General features: G+C 48.8%; 7 protein-coding genes and 1 non-coding gene across 8 annotated transcripts, besides 4 other annotated features; all 8 read right to left on the bottom strand.

Annotated features, from left to right (window-relative positions):
• Window positions 1-19,302: part of a sequence feature (sequence corresponds to BAC RPCI93-1F7) that runs on past both edges of the window.
• Window positions 30-1,691, bottom strand: Tb927.2.5750 (tyrosyl-DNA Phosphodiesterase (Tdp1), putative; the record flags this gene model as incomplete). The annotated part of the gene is made up of 1 exon (XM_946630.1): window positions 30-1,691. One exon carries the CDS (start codon window positions 1,689-1,691, stop codon window positions 30-32), a length of 1,662 nt encoding a protein of 553 aa, XP_951723.1.
• Window positions 3,792-3,812: a microsatellite.
• Tb927.2.5720 (hypothetical protein) lies at window positions 4,896-5,261 on the bottom strand (the record flags this gene model as incomplete). The annotated part of the gene is made up of 1 exon (XM_946629.1): window positions 4,896-5,261. One exon carries the CDS (start codon window positions 5,259-5,261, stop codon window positions 4,896-4,898), a length of 366 nt encoding a protein of 121 aa, XP_951722.1.
• On the bottom strand, window positions 6,308-6,901 carry Tb927.2.5710 (hypothetical protein; the record flags this gene model as incomplete). Its single annotated transcript, XM_946628.1, has 1 exon — window positions 6,308-6,901. One exon carries the CDS (start codon window positions 6,899-6,901, stop codon window positions 6,308-6,310), a length of 594 nt encoding a protein of 197 aa, XP_951721.1.
• Tb927.2.5700 (hypothetical protein) lies at window positions 7,662-8,114 on the bottom strand (the record flags this gene model as incomplete). The annotated part of the gene is made up of 1 exon (XM_946627.1): window positions 7,662-8,114. One exon carries the CDS (start codon window positions 8,112-8,114, stop codon window positions 7,662-7,664), a length of 453 nt encoding a protein of 150 aa, XP_951720.1.
• Tb927.2.5680 lies at window positions 8,709-9,081 on the bottom strand. The gene has a single exon (XR_002989963.1). It is a non-coding gene; the product is annotated as an snRNA U2 (small nuclear RNA).
• Tb927.2.5660 (adenylate kinase, putative) lies at window positions 11,158-11,940 on the bottom strand (the record flags this gene model as incomplete). Its single annotated transcript, XM_946626.1, has 1 exon — window positions 11,158-11,940. One exon carries the CDS (start codon window positions 11,938-11,940, stop codon window positions 11,158-11,160), a length of 783 nt encoding a protein of 260 aa, XP_951719.1.
• Window positions 13,311-13,330: a microsatellite.
• On the bottom strand, window positions 13,860-16,154 carry Tb927.2.5650 (hypothetical protein, conserved; the record flags this gene model as incomplete). The annotated part of the gene is made up of 1 exon (XM_946625.1): window positions 13,860-16,154. The coding sequence occupies one exon, from the start codon at window positions 16,152-16,154 to the stop codon at window positions 13,860-13,862; it is 2,295 nt and encodes a 764-aa protein (XP_951718.1).
• Window positions 16,995-17,035: a microsatellite.
• On the bottom strand, window positions 17,900-18,544 carry Tb927.2.5630 (hypothetical protein, conserved; the record flags this gene model as incomplete). Its single annotated transcript, XM_946624.1, has 1 exon — window positions 17,900-18,544. One exon carries the CDS (start codon window positions 18,542-18,544, stop codon window positions 17,900-17,902), a length of 645 nt encoding a protein of 214 aa, XP_951717.1.

The raw sequence follows: 19,302 nt of genomic DNA, 5'->3' as shown, positions 1-19,302 counted from the left end.
ATATAACTTAGAAAAAACACGATGCAATCTCACGCATCCCTGTTGGTTCGTTTCTCCCCCAACGCACCAACACAACACCCTCCAGACCTCAACGGGTCAGGCTCTTCCCCGCGGCGGTTGCTACCTTCCAACACATCACGAAATTCCTTACCCAAGCAGTCCTTCCCACGATGAGGTAGATCGACTAGCCAGGGCACATCAAGGCTGCTGAGTTGGGAAACACAGCTATGGCCGGTGTGTCTATGCTCTCTTTGCTGCATCTGAAGTGTGCTTACGTAAGGTTGAGGATTAAGGGGATTGTAAGGCAAGAAGAGTGTTGGTTCGTCCCGATCTGATTCAGATGGTAGAGTTTTTATCTTCACTCTCACTAGACCGTCGCCACCAATGGATGACGGAACCGGTATCGGTTTTGAAGGTGTCGCGCTGAATAGTCCGCCATCCGCAGGGTTAATAAACGAATCGGTACCATACACTACCCCAAGTTCATAGGACCGTATCAAGATCTGGGTTCCGCCTTTTTGCCATTCCCCCCAAGCGGCCCGCGACAGATTAGCACTCGTTAGCATGAACCACTTCAGTCCGTCACCATTTTCTGTCAAGCGCATGTAAGTTTTTATATGGGGCATCGCCCTATTTCTCCCTCGGTCAGCACCCTCAGCGTACGGACGCTGACCCCAACGATACAGCCTTTCATTAACGTAGGGATGGCAGCAACGCAGCCTAACAGGTAGCGATAGTCCCCCATGCCACCCCTCAAACGAACCCTTCACTTCAGCTTCTGTTGGATAAATGATCCGGACCGTTGGAGATTTCGTATCTGGAAGTGGTGTATTATCGGTGCTGATAGTCATAACACGCTCCAAAGACCTTAGGAAATTGCTAGTTAGCGTCCCTTGGGAGCTAAACTGCCATACAAGTGTGGGAGAATTTTCACCAGACGGCGAGCTTATTTGCATGGCGCGTAGGACCTCCTGCAGTCTGCCCATTCCGAAACGATAGGCGTCCGAGTTGCGATGGCATCCCGGAACAGAAGAAACAAGTTCCACACACGCACCGCTGTAATCAACTTCATCTAGCAAAGATAGTGGAATGCAATTCGTCCCAGTTGTGGAAGAAATAGCACCGATACAGCTGAGGTACCGCTTTATTTCCTCTTTGAATCTTGTTCCCCGGCATCTGCGTAGGGCCTGCAACGATCCCATCGAGTTACTACTCGCAGATGATGTAACCAAACGAGGAAAGTCCTGTACGTATATCCCTTGAGTTTTTTTACCCCAGTCACTCTCGATAAAATTTGCGGTAAGCACCGATATTCTTACGCCTTTCGAATTTACGCACAATATCAATTTTCCATGATGAACTCCGAATGGTAACGGAAGTTTTGGTTTAATTATTTCTACTCTTTCCTTACCGAGTAACCCAGCGAGAGGCGACGCCGCATATCTCTCAGCTAACCCCTCTTCACCGGAAACGATCATAACATGACAATTTGAGAGTTGCAGGCAAGTAGCCATATCGAAGACCCACTCCAAATCAATCAAGTAATTTGCCAACACAACATGCGTCCACACCTCACTTGGATCCTCAATATTACAATGTAGCAGATCGGATAGGGTCAGGGCTGACGGCGACTCGGTAGCTAAACCGCTTACTCTGCTAACCCAAAATGGGCATAACTTTGTTTCCTCCATTTTTTTTCTTTCCACGCAGCCTACAATAATTTTTTTTTAAAATCGGCGGATGTATTCTACGTCGACTTAAAACCTACTTGCATGTACCAAACCGCTTTATACCCACCTAAAAATTAAACGTCACGATGTGAATGTGACGATGAACTATCTATTATAAAGGCATTAAATTTAATGAATCTAATTATAAGTATACTTGTATCAAAAACGTATATATACCCTCTTTCTGGTGGGAGGAAAGAAAATTAAAGAGAGAATGTTGAAAATGAGTGAGAAAAATCGGTTACAGCGGGGAGGAAAGGGTCAAAATTATGAAGTTGTACGATTTAAAATTCAACTCGAAACCAATAACCTCACTGCAATTGATAATCCTTAAAAATGGAGTATCACGACTACCACGGGTTCACGAAACTGTAAAACAAATAAATTACGGCCCGATATGTCTTTTGGAGGGGGGTATTGATATTTGTGCGAACAATGACAGCAATGAAAATAAAACAAAGCACACCAACAGGAAGGGTAGAACGAAAAACTACAACGGTTACATACGTAATATGATACCTTCGGATAGCAAGCACGACGGGGCCGTTCCAACGGTAGCAGAAGAAAGTAGATACTATTCACCCCGATGCACAATTGTGTGGCCGCCAAACATATTTTGCATATCACCCAAATCCACCAGGCCATGTGGGTAAAACGAAAACAGAAAATAAGAAAATAATCCTCCGCACTACTGTATCACACGCAAAAAACTCCAACATTTTTTTTTCAAATCGTAGAAGGGAACGGCTTGAGTTAAAAATGGAAAAATGTCGTTGTTGGTGGCCAAATAGGCTAAAATCAAAATATTCATGTTCATCGACTCTTGCTCATCTCATTTTAAGAAAAAAAAACGGTATTACACTGCTCGAATTAAAATAGATATCTCAATAAAACAATATCGTGGAACTCCCGGATTGAATTTTTAACAAAATTAAGGGTAAACAACAACAGAAGAGAAACTTGAAAAATTAACAATCCTCATTCACACTCAGATACGGATTACACAGAACTCAGTTGGCTTCGGTATTACTGAACATAAATCACATTTTCACTAAAAAGTAGAGAAAAGGGAGTAAACCCGCCCATCAGCAACAAAGTTGTAGCGACATCCGAAACTAAAACGGCCGTAACGTCCTCCGTTAAAACACTTTGCATGAGCATCAGCAATGCCTTTAACAAACAGTACCGAGCAAGCTCTAAAATAGAATAAACAGATTTCTCCACAATGTCCCCACCTGATCTCTTAGATATTAATCGCTACGCTAAGTAGGGAATTTCATTGAGATGCCCTCGCGTACAACGGCGCTGCCTCCACAGGTAAAAAACAGTTTCGCTCTCCTTTGCTTTGGAGGGGGGGAATCCTCACCACTGTCACCTTTTAGCAGGTAACGAAAGCAAAAAAAAGGGTGTCTATAAATATCATTGCTCCACAACAGCTTATCTTAATACTTCCCGTCACCTCAACTCCCAATCTCCGCGAGGGATACACACCAGACCATGCAACGAAATAACCGGTTAGCAACAAAAAAATATGTATTCTCCTTTTTAAAAAAAGAAAAAAAGAAAAAACTGCCAACGGATAAAGTGGATAAGAGATATTATAGTTCACTTTTTTATAAAAAAAATGATGTTATTATTGGAATACCCACAGTGTCTTAGAAACATGACCAGTAGCGCGAGAACTATGAACATTTTAAACCATTATAATTAGTTATTAACAGACATTAAACACGCATGCAACAATAATAATAATAATAAACTACCGGTTCCAGTATGAGGAATCTAGAGTTCCTATATGAGTAAACAGAAGGAATGAATCGCAAGAAAAGGTACTTGACGGCGAAATAAGTAGTGCGATGGTCTTTTCAAAAAAGAAAAAGAAAAATGCACACAGAACGATCCCTCGAGAAAGGCAAAACTTGGTACCTATCCAAAACTGCCTTCTTCGGCACGTACCAAAAAGTGAAGATGCTTGTATAATCCTAAACAGGAAATACGGAATATCTCTCATTATCATCTCTCTCCCTCTCTCACTGAAAGATACGCCTTCACTAAACAGTAATATATATATATATATATATAAACGTAACCATACGAATAGAGCACAAACTTTATTTCACGTTCGCACATCCCCTTTCCTACGAAAGGAAACATGTGATTTTGGTCCGGCGATTCCGGGGCAAGTGAACCAGTGTGATCAATGAAAATATTAGAACCGAACGAAAGTAGAGTACTTGCTTACAATCCGTCACTAAGTCCCTCGCCAAGGACATAAATTCATGAACGTAAAACACTAAAATGAACAAAAAATAACGAATTGCCACAACTGAGACAAACTACGAACGCGGTCTCCATACTAGTTCTCTTGGTAACGTACGAGGAATCTCGAAACCGGGTAACAACGCAAACTCGTGTTAGCTGAAGGGAAAGTGATCCGTATACACTATTGAACGCGTATATCCGTCGATGGTTTAAAAAAGGAAACAGAAGTGGGTTTCATAAATAAAGCGCAGGTTAGTGGCAGCCAAGTGCACTTATCACTGCCGCATGCTGTTGGTTCTGCTCAAGCCATAGCATCATTTGCGAAAAAGCGGAAATTAAAAGCACTCAAAAATACAGCAAATACTGCACCTTTCAGCACGAAGAAAAATAGAAAAAAAAGTCGGTCCTCGCATCTTCTTTTCCAAAAAGAGAGTGCACCGCCTGACAGAAATACCCCGTAAAAGATGCCGCAAACAGAAACTATGTGATTCACCTCAGTAGACCAACAAACCCCATAAACTCACCAAGCGGATGAACGTACGAAGCAACTAATGAACACGCCACACTTCACTAATTAACAGAAATGGGGCCGCTTATCACAGCTGGCGAAGAAGGATCAGGATGAAACTTGCGAGGGCCTCTCCCACCGCACCCGTCCACGGCACGGCCGCGAACAACTAGTTAAAGCGGCCAACCTTGAGACACAGCAGACCAGCTTCAGTAGACAAACTCAACAACTCCCGTATTTTTGTGTGACTGAGTCGGTAAGCATTCTCTGCCCCATTCAGTGGGAGCCACGTAACCACTCATAGAAGGCTCCAGCGCATATACACCTGCACCCATACACTTGCACTTACACTTACAGGCCCCGAGCCTGCTTAACAAACATCACAGGGGTGTCGGTCATTCCCCCTGAAAGAAGCGGGAACACGGGAGGCGCGGGAAATCAAGGGTGAAACCTCCGAATAACTTGCGGGGCGCCGCTGCCGGCGGTTTCGCCTCGAACCCCGGCAGTCCGCCAAGCAATTGCCCACATTCGTGCACCAACCGCAAGGAGCCACTAGCGAGTGTCAGAACTCTCTCCAGCAGAAAGTACCAGTTTCCTAATGCCTGGAAAGGGGGGGTAGCCACCTTCAGAGAGGGCGACGCCCCGCTAAGCGACAACGGGGCTTGATTGCCAAATAGGCGGAAGCCGGGACGGGCCCTTACGACACGGTGCCGGGGGAAAAAAGTGGAGTGAAGCAAACGAAACGCCAGCGACAGCAACATATTGGAAAGGGAACACCGAGAGCTCGGGTAAAAAAAACCGGGTGACAGACTACCCGGCCGTCGCTAAAAGGGGCACCCACGAGTCCCACACGAATCCGGGCTGAGGGAAATGTAACTGCAGGAAGACGCCGGGGTATTCCACCGCTTCGCCAACCCCTTTACGGGCCCAACAACGGGTGAGCACCACTTCAAAGAACAGGAAAAAAAATACAATGCCGCTCCTCCTTTCGACAACCCGTGTGATTACGCAACCGCTTATACAGAGGGGGCAAAGGCTCCAATCCGCAAAAACGAATTCGTAAGTCGAGCCCCGCAAACTTATCGGGGGCCGGAACACCGCGATGCACCGCAACGGGAGAGACATCGGCGACGCAATAGCTTAACATGCCGACATCAGGAGGTCTCCATACTTCTGAGGGGAAAGGTATAGAATATAGCAACCCGTCAGTAGCTTAAACATCTCAAAAAGTGTAGAAAGAACGGTCGCGCCTCGAATTATGTGCTTCTGGGGCATATCTTGGAAGACGATCCGCTGTCAAACCGCGTGATGTGGTGGGTGTGGCACCTGGCTCCTCAAGCCACCAAACAGTTTTGGACTCCAAAACTTACTGCCAAAAGTTGCTCAGTTTCCTGAGGGTCTCCTAGCAAGACTCATCTCACAAGATGTCATCGCAAGCACCGCTCGCTAGAGGTGGGAAAGCGAAGGCCTGTCAAAAACTATGGGACCGCAACGCCAACAGATCCCCTAGAGCGACGTCTTTACCCTGCGGTGTTTGGACCACAGACTCCTTTTTAGACTTGCAAAGAACCGGTTTTTTTCTTGTTTTGTGTTGAAACTACGGGCAAAGTATTACAGGGAGAGTTCAAACCATTTGTTAACGGGGGGAAGGAGCGGTTATCCGCCCGCCGTTCCCTCTGAGAAGCCATAGGTACTGACAGAGGGCGAGCGCACTTGTATGTTTACATTTTCGGGAGATGCACCCAGGATTCGTCCTCCAGACACATCACCCGCCGCCGAGAGCACAGTGAGGTGCCGCACAGTGCCGTTAAGGCGACAGGCGATTTACCGCAGGCGCAACACAAAGAAGCGTCTTGGCCATTGACCTCCCCAATTGGCCCCCTTTCCAACAGCCACAGACAGCCATCGCACAATTTTTTTTTACGCTGCGCTCATCAACACCTAAGTTGTTCCCTTGCCGCTTGACGCGCATCGAAAATAGTTTTCTTTGGCGGCGGCTATTGGGCCTGCCCTCCACATTACCTTTCCAAATTTCGTTCAGATTCTCAGCATAGGCGCTCCCTTCGTGCCCCCTTATTAAGTGCAGTAGTTTTCTCCGCTTGTCTGGGGAAAAGTTCTGTCGCAACCCGTTGTAGGTATTTTTCTTGGGGAGCACAGCTATCTTAACTACCAAAAGGAGTGTCCCTCTATTTGGGCGCTGTGATGCACCGCGGAAGCGGCACGGCAAGAAAAAAATTTTGGCATAAAATAATTGTAAAGCAATATGGTTCGCTAACTCAACTGGTGAATTACTATTATACGGCGCTGAACGACGCGCCGCACATCTATCCCTAATTTTGGTAAGGCTTAAAACGTGTAAACGGTCAAATCTTTTGCTTGCCTCTTGGAACGAACAAGGCATTCGGCGAAAACGACTACATGCACGTAGCGGTGCATGCCGAGAAGATGAAACCAGGGTAATGCGAAAACGAATTCGATCCTCTCCCTCAAAGGATACCCATCGGCCCCAGAAGGGGCTCGCAGTACCTTTCTTTATGTCACATTTCCTCGCCTGTTTGCTATCTCTGAGACGCCGCGTCTGTCAAGTCAGGCGTCGGAGATAGTAAGGGCCTTCAGAACATGGTTAGGGATTTTTTAGGTGCTTGTGTATATTGGGGAGGGGGTGGGGGCAAAAGAGCCGCAAGTTTTGAGAGGACTCATAAATTTCTGCTTGGATGGTCAATCGCCCGGTCACTTACACTGGCTTAATGGTGTTGGGGAATCAGCGTATATTCCTTCCGTAACGCTGGAGGGGGTGTAATGCGGGGATTCCCTCTCCTCCGTTCGATGGTGGTGTGTTGAGTGATCCACTCCTACATTACACTCCGGACACACTTGCAGAGTATTTGTTTGTCTAAGCCCTTGACGTCATAATGGTTTTTCTCCTTTGGCAGAATTAAAAGAGGCTTCCCACCATAAATACCGTTTCCGGTGGAAGCACCTCCGCTCAGGAAAGCGCTTCGGTCGACAAAGGTTGCGCCAATAGAGACAGTCGCCACAGCGGTAAGCTTTTATTTTGTTCAGCACGATTATTAAATGAGTTTGGAATCGCCGCAACCGGTGCCGTAAACCGTTTTATCTTTACTTTTGTTGTGCTTTACCTGCATTAAAGGCCGGGTGAACTATTTTATCGGGGTCTGTACACCTCTTTGGTCTCCGGAGGATGAATATAAATATATGGAGGTATGCGTTTTCGTGGGCGTTTTGAACCTCTGTGTACGCGAGCGTGGACGGCCCGAATTTTGTATTTCCTTTTGTTTCCCCTCGGCTCCCTTAAGGACGGTTGCGTTGACTGTCGGCACTGTTGTGAGCCTTAAGTGGTGGAAGTACAGGGTATGAAGCGAAATCCCGACTAAGCGGCACTGCTGTGCACAATACAAAAACGAGCACCGATGGAAAAGGGTTGAAGGAGTTTCGGGATGCGCAGTGTTCCTCGTATGGGAGAAGTACTGGCTGCCCAGTGGCATGCCACCAGCGCTTCGCCCGACGTTGTATTCGAAGGAGCCGTGACCATTGTGAAAACGGAGTTGAAAGGAGTGCCAGTGCAGGATCAGGGAGTGTGAGGGAGAGGGCATCGTACAAACTGATTTTCTTTCGCGGCCCAATACTCAGTTAACACTAAATTGAATCATTACTACCACAGGTGCGACATCTCATTTACATTGAATACGTTTTTGTAAGCAGATTCACCTCCTCGAACCGAAAGAAATCTCGTCCTTAAAGTCGTGCAGTCTGATATCGCTCCCCCTGGTTGTAGGACCTCTTCCTTCTGGGCCGCGTTGTCCCTTGATGCGCAAGTGCGGGAAGAGCTATGTTTAACATCGTACGTAACTTTTTTTAGTCTGCAAAAGTGAATTATTCCCTCTGTTCTCGTCGGTACCAAGGAGTTTTTACCTATCAGTGGCGTCCGATTTCAAGCTGTGAATTGCTTTCCGGTTAATTCAGCAGGAAGGAGTGGCGAACCGAGTCCCTGTGTAGTTAAGTTGAAGTATGGGCCGCGGTTCCTTCCCAGCATTGTAAGGTTTAAAAAGGTGAATGGATTGTCTTTTCGGAAAGTGAGAACATGTGGGCGCGTATGAAAGGAGGTTTTCGACCTGCGAGAGTGAACTTGAAGGACCAAACGGAGGGAGGAGCGAACCACGCGGACGCTCACCCGGGTGGGGCACGGCGGATCCGAGGCGTTAAAGTATACACCAAGCGAGAATAAAGTGATGGGAAATGCGGGTCGTTCCAATAACTGCCTTACAACGTTCAGTGGTTGGTTTTGTCGGAAAACGTTTGCGACCGTCGCGCTCCATCCGGACAAGTGGAACCCCGGAAGAACGCGGGACAGCCAACAGTTTTGATCCTTGGGCCAAAGGCCCGTATCAGGAGTTACTCTGATAAGAACAGTTTAATAACTTGATCTTAGCTAAATAGCCGAGAAGATATGCAGCGCCTTATCCAAAAGTTCCGTAGGCTGCAACAAGCTAGGAAATACCGAAGAATAAATTCAATAAGTAATTATATATTCGGGTGGGCTCCGTCGATGCAATGGACCAGGTGTCGTAAATTGCACTTCCGTGCTTACGTCTTGGGGGCCGCAGGTTCGAACCTCCGTACATATGTTTTTTTCTCCCGGCGCCTCAAGACGCGGCCAATCTTTCCTGGAAAGATACCGCCACTACAGGTTGTGGTGGTAATTTTGAACAGGCTGTTGGAGCCTGGTGCCTCTATCGTGTGGATGCAGTCTGGCGGCGGTTACGGCGACGGTCACTGCGGTGAAATTGAACTGAGCACTCTATGGCAGGGAGCGCGCCCCGATTGAGGAATGGTTGTTTCACCAGCTGGCGAAGGCCGGACGGTGGTCCGTAGTAAAGGGACCTTGTCGGTTCAGCAGGCTGCCGACGGAGTTCGTACGGTTCGCTATGCGTTGTGATGATTTTAACTGCCACAACAGTAATTAATAGAAAATGGCACGAAATTTTGGTCCTCCGGCGAGGGTATCCGCCTGCGCTGTCGCGCCTATCCTCGGTGATTGGAAGGCCCGAACATCGCAAAGTTAGACAGTTCAAGGTCTACAGGGAAATGTGGGGGCGCGACCACACTCGAAGGGAGAGCACTGCATCTTCATGCCGAGCGAACGGACACCCTAAGTTCTGATGAAGTGTAACAAGTTAAACGTCAACAGCGCCGGCACCGTCGTATCCACACGAACAAGTTATGGCGTTGGAAAAATGTAATCAAGGAACTTGATGCAGAAGAGTATCGGGTTACCGGACCCTAATGAATAGGCACAACACCTGAGTGGCAGGAGTTCATCAGTCCTGCAACCCGAATTGGCTTGAGGGCATCTCGGCAAGCATACCCCACCTTGTTTCCTTTATTTGCCAGCCCTTTAAAAAAATATATCGCTAAAGCTCCCCTTTCTCTTTGCTTTGTCATTGGATATTTGGCCGCGGTAATAATCACAACAGCGAAGAGGGTGCTTGTGGGCACTTTTTCCTGGCCGATTCTATGCGTCTGCTGCGTTAGTGGTTTTCAGTGTGTTTCTTACCGTTCGTCGCGAACGGTAATTGAGCAGTTATAATATGGGACACTTAAAGTGAGGGGCTTTAGCGGCAACACAAATGGTGGGTCAACCGGTCTCCCACGAACTGAAACGGGGAAGGGGCCCCCATTCGCAGCCGTGCACTTGTTAGTAACAGTTTCACGCATTCAATACGGCGTAGCTGAAACAGGGACGGCAAACGCCGTACAAGTTGTGATGTGCTGCGCCCCAACTACGTACCCCCTACTACTTACATTCTCGAGCACCGGGAGATCCCTTTAACACACTCTGGAGGCATTTGAAACACATTCTCCACCGAGCGCAAACCCCTATTTACTTATTATCACCCTGGGGGCGGACGCCAATGCATGTGTTCACAGTTGGCCAGGAGAGTACACCCACTCCATGCAGCCACACAAAGTACCCAAATGGTGCTAAAATAGAAACAAATGAGGGACAGAGAGGCGCAAGTGAGTGCTTCCCTCCGGTTGTGGGGAGCGTGGCCAGTAAGGATAGGGCACACTAAGGTTGTGCGGCGCCCATGTTACAATTCGTGAGTTCGAGAGAAAATAAAAAAGGGCATCAAGGGGCCCGTCTAAACTTTCATGCAAAAATGAACAGGTCCACGTAATCGTATGTTCCTCTCTTAAGCCTCTCGCACGTCGTGGTTTGTATATATTTACATTCAGCCCTTCGGCACGAGCACACGAACATACACTTCACGTGCCCTTTAGAGGCATATTGGACATTGGGGAGGGGACCGAGGCTGCTTACAAAATTGCGCGAACAAAGCGACCCCCGCTTCACTATGACGTCGCAACCGCACAAAGTTGTCGCAAGAACATCAACAAAAGAAGGCAAATAAAAGGTACAACGGGGAAGGGAAGAAGGGATGTAGCAGTGCTGCTGCTGACCTGCTACTCATACAAAGAAACTGTGCACATACGAACTGTTAAAATATCTTAAATAACATATCCTTCATCTTCGTCTGGCACGTTCCATAATGTCGTACCTTCCTTTACTCTTCTTTATTTTACTTTAAAGGTGTATAAGGGACCCGCAGGGAATATTAGGGAAACGTTGGATTCTTAGCGAAAGCGGTGCTTCTCCACCGCGGCAAGTATGTCCCGCTCAACATCCTCAACAGATTTTCTGGCATCCACTACTTCAATAACGGCCCCGAGGTGCTTCTTAACGCCCTCAATGCTTTCGTAGTACTGTGCCAGGCGCTTCGCGATTGACTCATGAAAGTCTGCATCCCTCTGCACGAGCCGCTCGCATAACGCGACATCCTCCGCCGGTGGTGGATTATCCAGCATGTGGTACTCTTTATTGGTGGCGGGGTCGTAGCGGCGATGCTCAAGGCGCCTGAAGGACAAATCTTCAGGCAGATCCAACAGTATAAAGACCTGTGGTATCACACCACACTCCTCCACGGCCTGTGCCTGTTGTGCGTTGCGTGGGTAGCCCTCGACCAACCAACCTTTCTCACGCGCGTCGCTTTGCGACAATCGGTCTTTCATTATCATTGACACCAGCGTGTCCGGCACCCGCTCACCACGTGAAACATAGGAATGTGCCAGTTGGCTTGTCTCGCTGCCACTTTCCACGCCGCGAGTAAGAACCTGGCCGGAAGAGATTAACACCACACCGAGCCGGTCCGCGATGTTTTTGCATTGTGTGCGCTTGCCGCTGCCGGCGGGACCAGCAATGAATATTTGCAAAGGGATGCCGCGGCGCATCAGATCTCCGATGTAACTCATTGGCCTTTCCGGGGCATCGGAAATGATATTCTGAACGATTTGCTCAAAAAGCATGGGGATGTTTTTCTCCTTGAGGTATAAGAGGACATCTTCGCTCAGTACCGCCATGGTCGCAGTACCACAAATATTTGCTGTTGATGGGCCTCTTCCTCTCAAGAGTGGTGCTTATTTCCTTCCCCAGTAACTGTGCCTTTGGGGACGTACAGTGATACAGCCGACGCCTTACCGGTTAAAGAGTGATATCTATTTACTAAAGTATATATTTCCCGTTCCTTTCCTACGGCAGTGGAAGAGTCAGAAAGACGTCAGACAAACAAACGGACACATACACAGTTACCGCCTTAAAGAGAACCAATTGCGAACAACTACGAGGACAGAAGATAACAAGCATCAACCTCACAATTTCCATTCCCGTATCTCCCGTTCAGGAAAACTCTTACTCACCTCGCTCATACGCCACTAGAAACAGCTCAAATACGTAAATATATGTTGCAAAAAAGGGTGCCACACAATCTCCTCGTTACCGACAATAAATAAGGACAGCGGCCAATCTTCATTCAAGTGATGACAAGACCAACACCCCGATTGCTCACTTTTTGAAGGAAGCCCCTCCTTTCCCCCTACAACATTACATTTCGATTGTGATCACTGCATCTGCACGTGAAAAATAGAGTAGTTCCTTTCCTTTAAATAACAAAGGAGAAATTAATTGTAAAATTGTTTTAACACATTCCTTTCGTAGAAACACCTCCACACCCAGCAAAGCTAGAGATCTGCACCAATTACTACCTAGTGCAAACCGACGAAGAAGTGACTAAACGTACATACATGTGAAAGCTTCGCACACAAGCGCACTGCAAAAAATACAAAATTTACAAAGTTGCTTATGCGCATGTAACCAACGGAACCCACACCTTGCCTTCGTGAGCCTGCCAGCTTTGACAGGACCTTGTCTACCGTTAAGATGAGGAAAGGGAAGAGAGTCGCGAGGTCACATTACAGGAGCTCCAGTATACGCTAGCATCGGCTCAATCCCAGCGAGTCTGACATGGTCGAATAAAACACTGCATTTTTTCCCAAACACGCGAATGACGGTACCCCACGCGTGGGTTATGATTGGGACAAACAACAAATTGAAAGATGTACCGGCACAATTGAGCCTCATCAGGCAGAGAGGAGAAACAAAAATAAAAAAAATAGATTAATTAATGGAATAACGATGAAGGGCTTTAGCGCCCACAATGGTGCCAGCCATCTGACTGCAGCAGCTACTATGAGTCCTTGTGCATAAAGGAATGACTGTGAAGAAAGTTTGTACAAAATAAAATATCCTCTTCCATCCCCAAGCACTGGACGATTGGACCCTCCATTATAGGCAAATACAAAACAAAACAAAGTCCTACGGGGAAGGGCAGTTAACATACTCAAGCATGAACTAAAAATAGAACAGAATATAGCAAACCCAGCTTTGCAAGGTAATATATATATATATATATATGAGGAAGACGACATTTCGTTCATTCGTTTCGGCACCACACGGGTCTACACACAGATCCCCCGTGGGTGCTGTTGTGAGGACCGCAGCGAGGGCCTGAGCGCCGCGAACGGTAGTTTGGTATTCGGTATACACCCATAAACCCCTTTGAAAACATAAATAATGCCTACCGACCCTGGAATTTGGACCTTCGTTTTCATTCTTTCTTGTTTGCGTGCGCTACCTCCTTATACGGCAAGCGCGCAAAAGTTATCAACACCCAAGAAAATGGGACTCGCGTGCACAGCGCAGTTGGTCACGACAGCACCGAAATAGTTCCTACTGTGGACACTGGTTTGCGTCACCAGAAAGTTCAAAGATTGTGGTGAATCTAACTCTCGCGACTCCTACGATTTCGCCTCCGCGCGTGCACACTAGTTCGCTTTGCTTAATGCAGCAACGAACGAACACATACGCACATCCACCTACTAACACTTGTTTGGGCCTCAACCCTGTTCTCATTTGCCGCCTATGAATGCGGGTGGAGTGAAACTTAAACAATGAGGTATCCCTTGGGCGCTGTGGTAATCGGATTAGCCAGCATCTCCTCCGCATCCCTTACTATCGACTCCATACGGCTTACCAGTCTCGCCGTGGGCTCCTTCCCGGTGCTGTCCATATCCTTCATCTTCTCCTGCTGTCTGTTTATCTCCTTTTTCGCTGATTCCACACACCGAAGCACACTACCGATCCGCGGTGGAGTGTTTTTCACTTCCCGCATCCTGCGTTCGACGTCGAGACTGTCGCTAGCGCCCGTGTCACATTGAGAGAGAATCAGGGTGGAAACTGTAACACTGCCGCCACCGATCGCGTATCGGAACAGCCGGTGTGGCTCGGACGTGTCCTTCTCCTTCAACGCGGCAAACCGCGAGACCTCTTCCTTAGCGAGCCCAATGCATAACGAAGAGAGGTATACATCCCCACCGTTGGCAGTTTTCTTCAGTTGTTTCAGGACGAAAAAACCGACGATGAGGTGCTTTGGATTATCAACGAGTTGCATAGCACTGTTAAACACCTCCATACACTCCTTAGAGGAGGTTGCCTTCTTCGTTTTCATCCCAAGCAAACACGGCCCGTACACGGGATTGGATGCAAGCTGCACCCTTTCGTAGCCTTTCTTCTCAGTGTCGAGGAGATCAAGAATGCGGTCAGAGGATTCCATCATACCCAGCGTTATAGTTACGTCGAAATACTTGCACTTCTCCTTGGCGCCTTCCACACTCTCAAGGCACCTTTGGAGAAAATCACCCGCAAAAGTCACCGATGTATCTCCACAGTTCCTCCCAGCCCCCACAAGCAGTGCAGAGGTACGGCCAGCTATCCAGTTCAGTCGGAGGTCGTTGAGTAACACAGAGTTCACATATGCCGACGCCTCGCTACGCTCAAGGCACTCATCGTTAACATGCTCCTCTTCTCCCCCATCGCTCCGTCTGAAGACCACCGTCCGAGGGTCCTTCACAGTCACAACTACCTTATCTGAGGGTCCCTCATCCTTATCGAGAATGACGAGCGAGTGAATGTTGTAGTTTTCGAGTACAAGGGTCTGTGCACTCGAGTCATCACCGGCAGGGGAACACTCACTCTGGGAAGCAAGGGATCTCCCAGGGGAAGCCAGCACAGGTTTCAGCTCATCCGCAGACCGGCCCTCACCACCACATTTGGCCGCCCCGACGGCTACAACATTCCCACCACGCAGTCCACTTCTCTGCAGCGGCACGTGGTCCTTGATGGTTGCGATGACGGGGCACAAACTGGTCCTCAATGGTGATGGCACACGACCCACTCCGTTGCCATATATGCTCCCCATCTGTGAGATACCATTACGGTTCCCATAAGAAGAATCATGCACCGCTGAGCCACATACTCCCGTGTCTGAGGTTCCGGGAACAAAGCAACGAAAACTGAGGGCGTAACCACATCCACCATAGATACTTTCTCCCGCGGCGGATGCATGCAGGTCACCGAGCTCCCTTTGGCTATGGAATGACCCTTGCTGCTGGAATGAGTTCCTCCGTTGAGGCAAGTGCCCAGCAAGCCTCCCTGGCAACGACGGAAAAGCATGACCCTCCCCATACACTGAGTAAGGGAGGGGGTTGGACACGTCACCCAGAGCAGGTCCGTGCACACTTTCACACACTGCCCCCTCATGTGCGCTCGTTCCCGTGGTATGTTGACGCACGCGTCCGCCACGCGCAAACCCGTCGAGAGCGTATCCACACACACTCCGTGCCCCACAACCAGTGGCGACAATCCCTCTGCCCCCGGAGGGAAACTGCCCTTGAAACAAACTCGGCGGCGGCGGAACAGCTGGGGGGTAGCCGGCCATCCTCCCCTGCAGCGGTGGGAAGACACAGCCTCCATTTCTTGCTGATGGATAAAATGCGTTAGATGCAGACCCCGTCGGCGCGACACCATACGTATACCCGCCCATTGTCCCCCAATAGGCACCCCCTCCTGCGGCAGGCTCCTGCATGTTTCCCATGACTCCCTGTCCCTGGAACAACCCCTGTCTTTGAGGTGGTACGGTGTTGCGGCTGCCCAATTGACCATTCGGTGGTGAGATCGGGATCACCTGACCCAAGCCGCTCGTGGGGGCTGGTGGTCGAGTGGCGGATGGTTGGGAGGTCTGAGCAGTGTCAACGGTTACAAGGTTCTGTGTGTGTGTAGTTCCTTCGCTCGCGCCACCACGTTTTTCCTCATTCTCTCCCATCTTCGACTTCGGTGCTGAACTTCTGCACTGAAGGATCGATCCTGTTGGTGCGGCGGCGGCTGCCTGTACCGTGGACATTACAAATGCTTATCAGCACGTGGCCAAACCTGGGTGGCTTACACAACTTCCTCGTGTCACACGGAAATTTGCCTTACAATCTCACTCCTTGTTTGTACGGAGTAAACCAAAATATGGAAGAGGGAAGAGAAAAAAATCGCAAAAATCCTTTCATATCTGTGTGATTCAGTGGCAAGCCCATCATTGATAACCACAGTACGCACAACCATAGCGGAAGGTAACGACAAACCATTTCACTACGCACAGCGGGGTAACGAGTGGGCCGTGGAGTTTAACACAGTGCCGCTGTCCACGGCCACACAACCGTGATGGCATCACAGCCCTACAAACGGTATGATGACCATGAACATTCTAATCACACAAGACCAGTAGAAGGAGGGGATAGGGCAACTCGCTGCGTAGTGACGGGACCTGTTGTACAGCCCGTAGGTTGCAACAAGTCGAGCAGCGGACGCTGTTACGTTGAAATGCGCCCCAACCAGTGATACTGGGTTGAATTGTTGTTTCAGTGTATCACACAAAGCAAGCACTTCCGGTCCACCCCGATGGTGTATAATGAGACGCTTGTTTGACTTCCCTAACCATAACGATACTATGAGAGAAGGTACCGGGAAAAGAGATCAACAGGAAGCGATAAAGTTGAGCAGCACATGAAAACAATGCCCGACGGTCAGTGAGCACGCAACTGGGAGAGTAAAGTTTACCACCACACGCTCGGTAGCGTTTTAACCCTAAAAATACGCTGAATAAAAAAGGGAAGTAAAACGGGACAACTCGAATCAAAGAAACCAATACATGGGAATACGCACGTACAATGGGGAAGAAAAGAGGGGGAGAATAAATAATAATAATAATAATAATAATAATAATAATAATAACAAAGTATTGATAGAAATAGCAAATGGAAAGGGTTCCGAAAGAAAGGCAGTAGACATCACTAGGTGGACGGCACTAACATCTGGAGCAATGGTCAATCCACTTAATTCCCTAACTATGGGCAGCTGGCTGTATAGTGATTGGTTCAGAGGATTCGCTTCCACTCGACTCAAACACCTCTTGATATAGCTGCGAAGCTCACCATAAGCAACGTAGTTGCAACAGGCTGCAGTCATTTCACAATAAATAAATAAATAATCACAAGAAGGCACAATTAATAGCACAAACCACCGTCCTCCCTGGTAATGTTAATAAAGGAAGAGACGTATAAAAGGGTTATGTACAAACGCGATGAGAATTTTGGGTCGAAGGAAATCAATATGCGAAGGGTATGGCGCTACATACAGGAGAACGCCCCCATAGGCAGTACTTGGTGGCACTCGTTGTATGTTTGAAAGTGCAGAAGAAACACAACAAGGGAGCGGTGTGTAGGGTAATAGATATGCCAGGAAACACCAGGGTGTTTGGCACCACAGTACAGCAACCCCCCCCCCCTCCCCAACTACCACCCGTTCATGTCAATCACTGTACGTTACTAGCCCATCATTCGCATGTATAACTTCCTGCTGCAGGAATTCACCTTCTTTTGCACTACTGTTAACTGGTTGTGAGCACACCTCTAAACTAGCCACAGGGTCCGTCGACAACTCCCCAACGGTCCTACCGAGACGAGTACACACGCAAACACGGACGCATATGACCTATCGCTTACCTCAGAGCCTCTGTACGTGCAACGGTCGTTGTGCCCTTCCTATACTTCAAACCTCCTGGGGAGGCGGTCTGGAAAATAGCCGTCATTCACTACTTACTTATGGCTTCCCATCGGTCGCGAAGGCCCGCCCAGTGCCATATAACTCTGTGTCCGTCTGCCGCAGCACGCACACATCTTCGGGCCTTTCTTCTCCCAGGCACACCATGTCCATTGGGTGCCACGGCTCGACTGGGACGCAGCACACCTCGACGTCGCCCCACACCCCACCTTCCTCCATTACCCGCTGACGGCGACTAGCCAGTGATCCGTAGTTGGTTCGCTCGCGCATTGGACCATTGGGCCGTTGCCGCAGTGGTTTATTTCCCAATACCCTTCGGCCTTCTTGACCGCGCAGGCCACAACTGAGCACCTTCTCGTCTCGGTTTGCCATGTCACCGTAATACTCACACAGAACGTCACGGTCAGGATCATCTGTTCCCAGAAGGCAGCCCGACCCGGATAGCCCGACTCCGGTGCCTTGGCCACTCTCACGTCTTAAGGAGCTGCGGTGAATCATCAGGTCTTCCCACTCTTCCTCCGTCTGGGGTCCGCAGAACGACCTCCGGCGAGGGCCTATCCAACCCGCTGTCGAGATATCTTCAAACGTTCCGGGCTCCATGGGCATTTCCACCCCCGTCGGAGGCATCACTGCCCAGTTGGAGGGTTCCATTGGGAGCACCAGCGGCTGAGAGTGCGGAAGCATCGGAGCACACGTACGGTGCTGTTGTTGCGCACAGTCCCGCCCCTTTTTCCAACTTCTGCAGTTACAGTGCCTTTCAGTCAGGTATATTATCTTCACTTGTTTGACCACTCGCTTTCCGCTCTTACTACGCGCAGGTTCGCCTCTAATGTAGGCTCCCTGAATGTATGCAGTGGTGGTGGCGGCGGTGTAACAACAGTGCTTTCCTCAGGTTAGCAACCTAACTAGCATAAAACAGGGATGAGACGACGGGCAACACATGATAACAATGCTCATGTAAGAGGTACACAATATCAACTACGAGCAGGCGGAGGGGGTTTATAGGAAGGGAGGAACGACAGGCAGACGATGCCCAAGATGAGAAAGTACCACTTAACATAAACATTTCCTTCCACACCCCCCCCCTAATCGCTTATCCACACACCTCTTCGACGGATAAGAAGGAACATTTATACAGTTGTGGGAGCGAGGACAGATTAACAAGTACTCACACATCCCTCGGACCGCACTGCCCCTGCACTACTATGTTTGTTTCCCTGCCAACATGATTCTTTACCGTTCACACACGCAGTTTGGGCACAGGGATAACACGGTGACTAGCGCAGATGCAACTGCACACCAGCAAAACATCGCATTTGCAAGTCAGCCAGGTGTTGACCTGCGAAGGACTCAGTTTTGCATAAGAAGCATTACGGAGCGTCCTCTGATCTGTAATCGACTAGCGTGAGCCTTTGAATTGCAGCTGCGGGACTGCCGTGGTG

The sequence above is a fragment of the Trypanosoma brucei genome, chromosome 2 (assembly GCF_000002445.2).
Source record: "Trypanosoma brucei brucei TREU927 chromosome 2, complete sequence".
NCBI lineage: Eukaryota > Euglenozoa > Kinetoplastea > Trypanosomatida > Trypanosomatidae > Trypanosoma > Trypanosoma brucei.
This window is presented reverse-complemented; position numbering and strand designations above follow the sequence as displayed.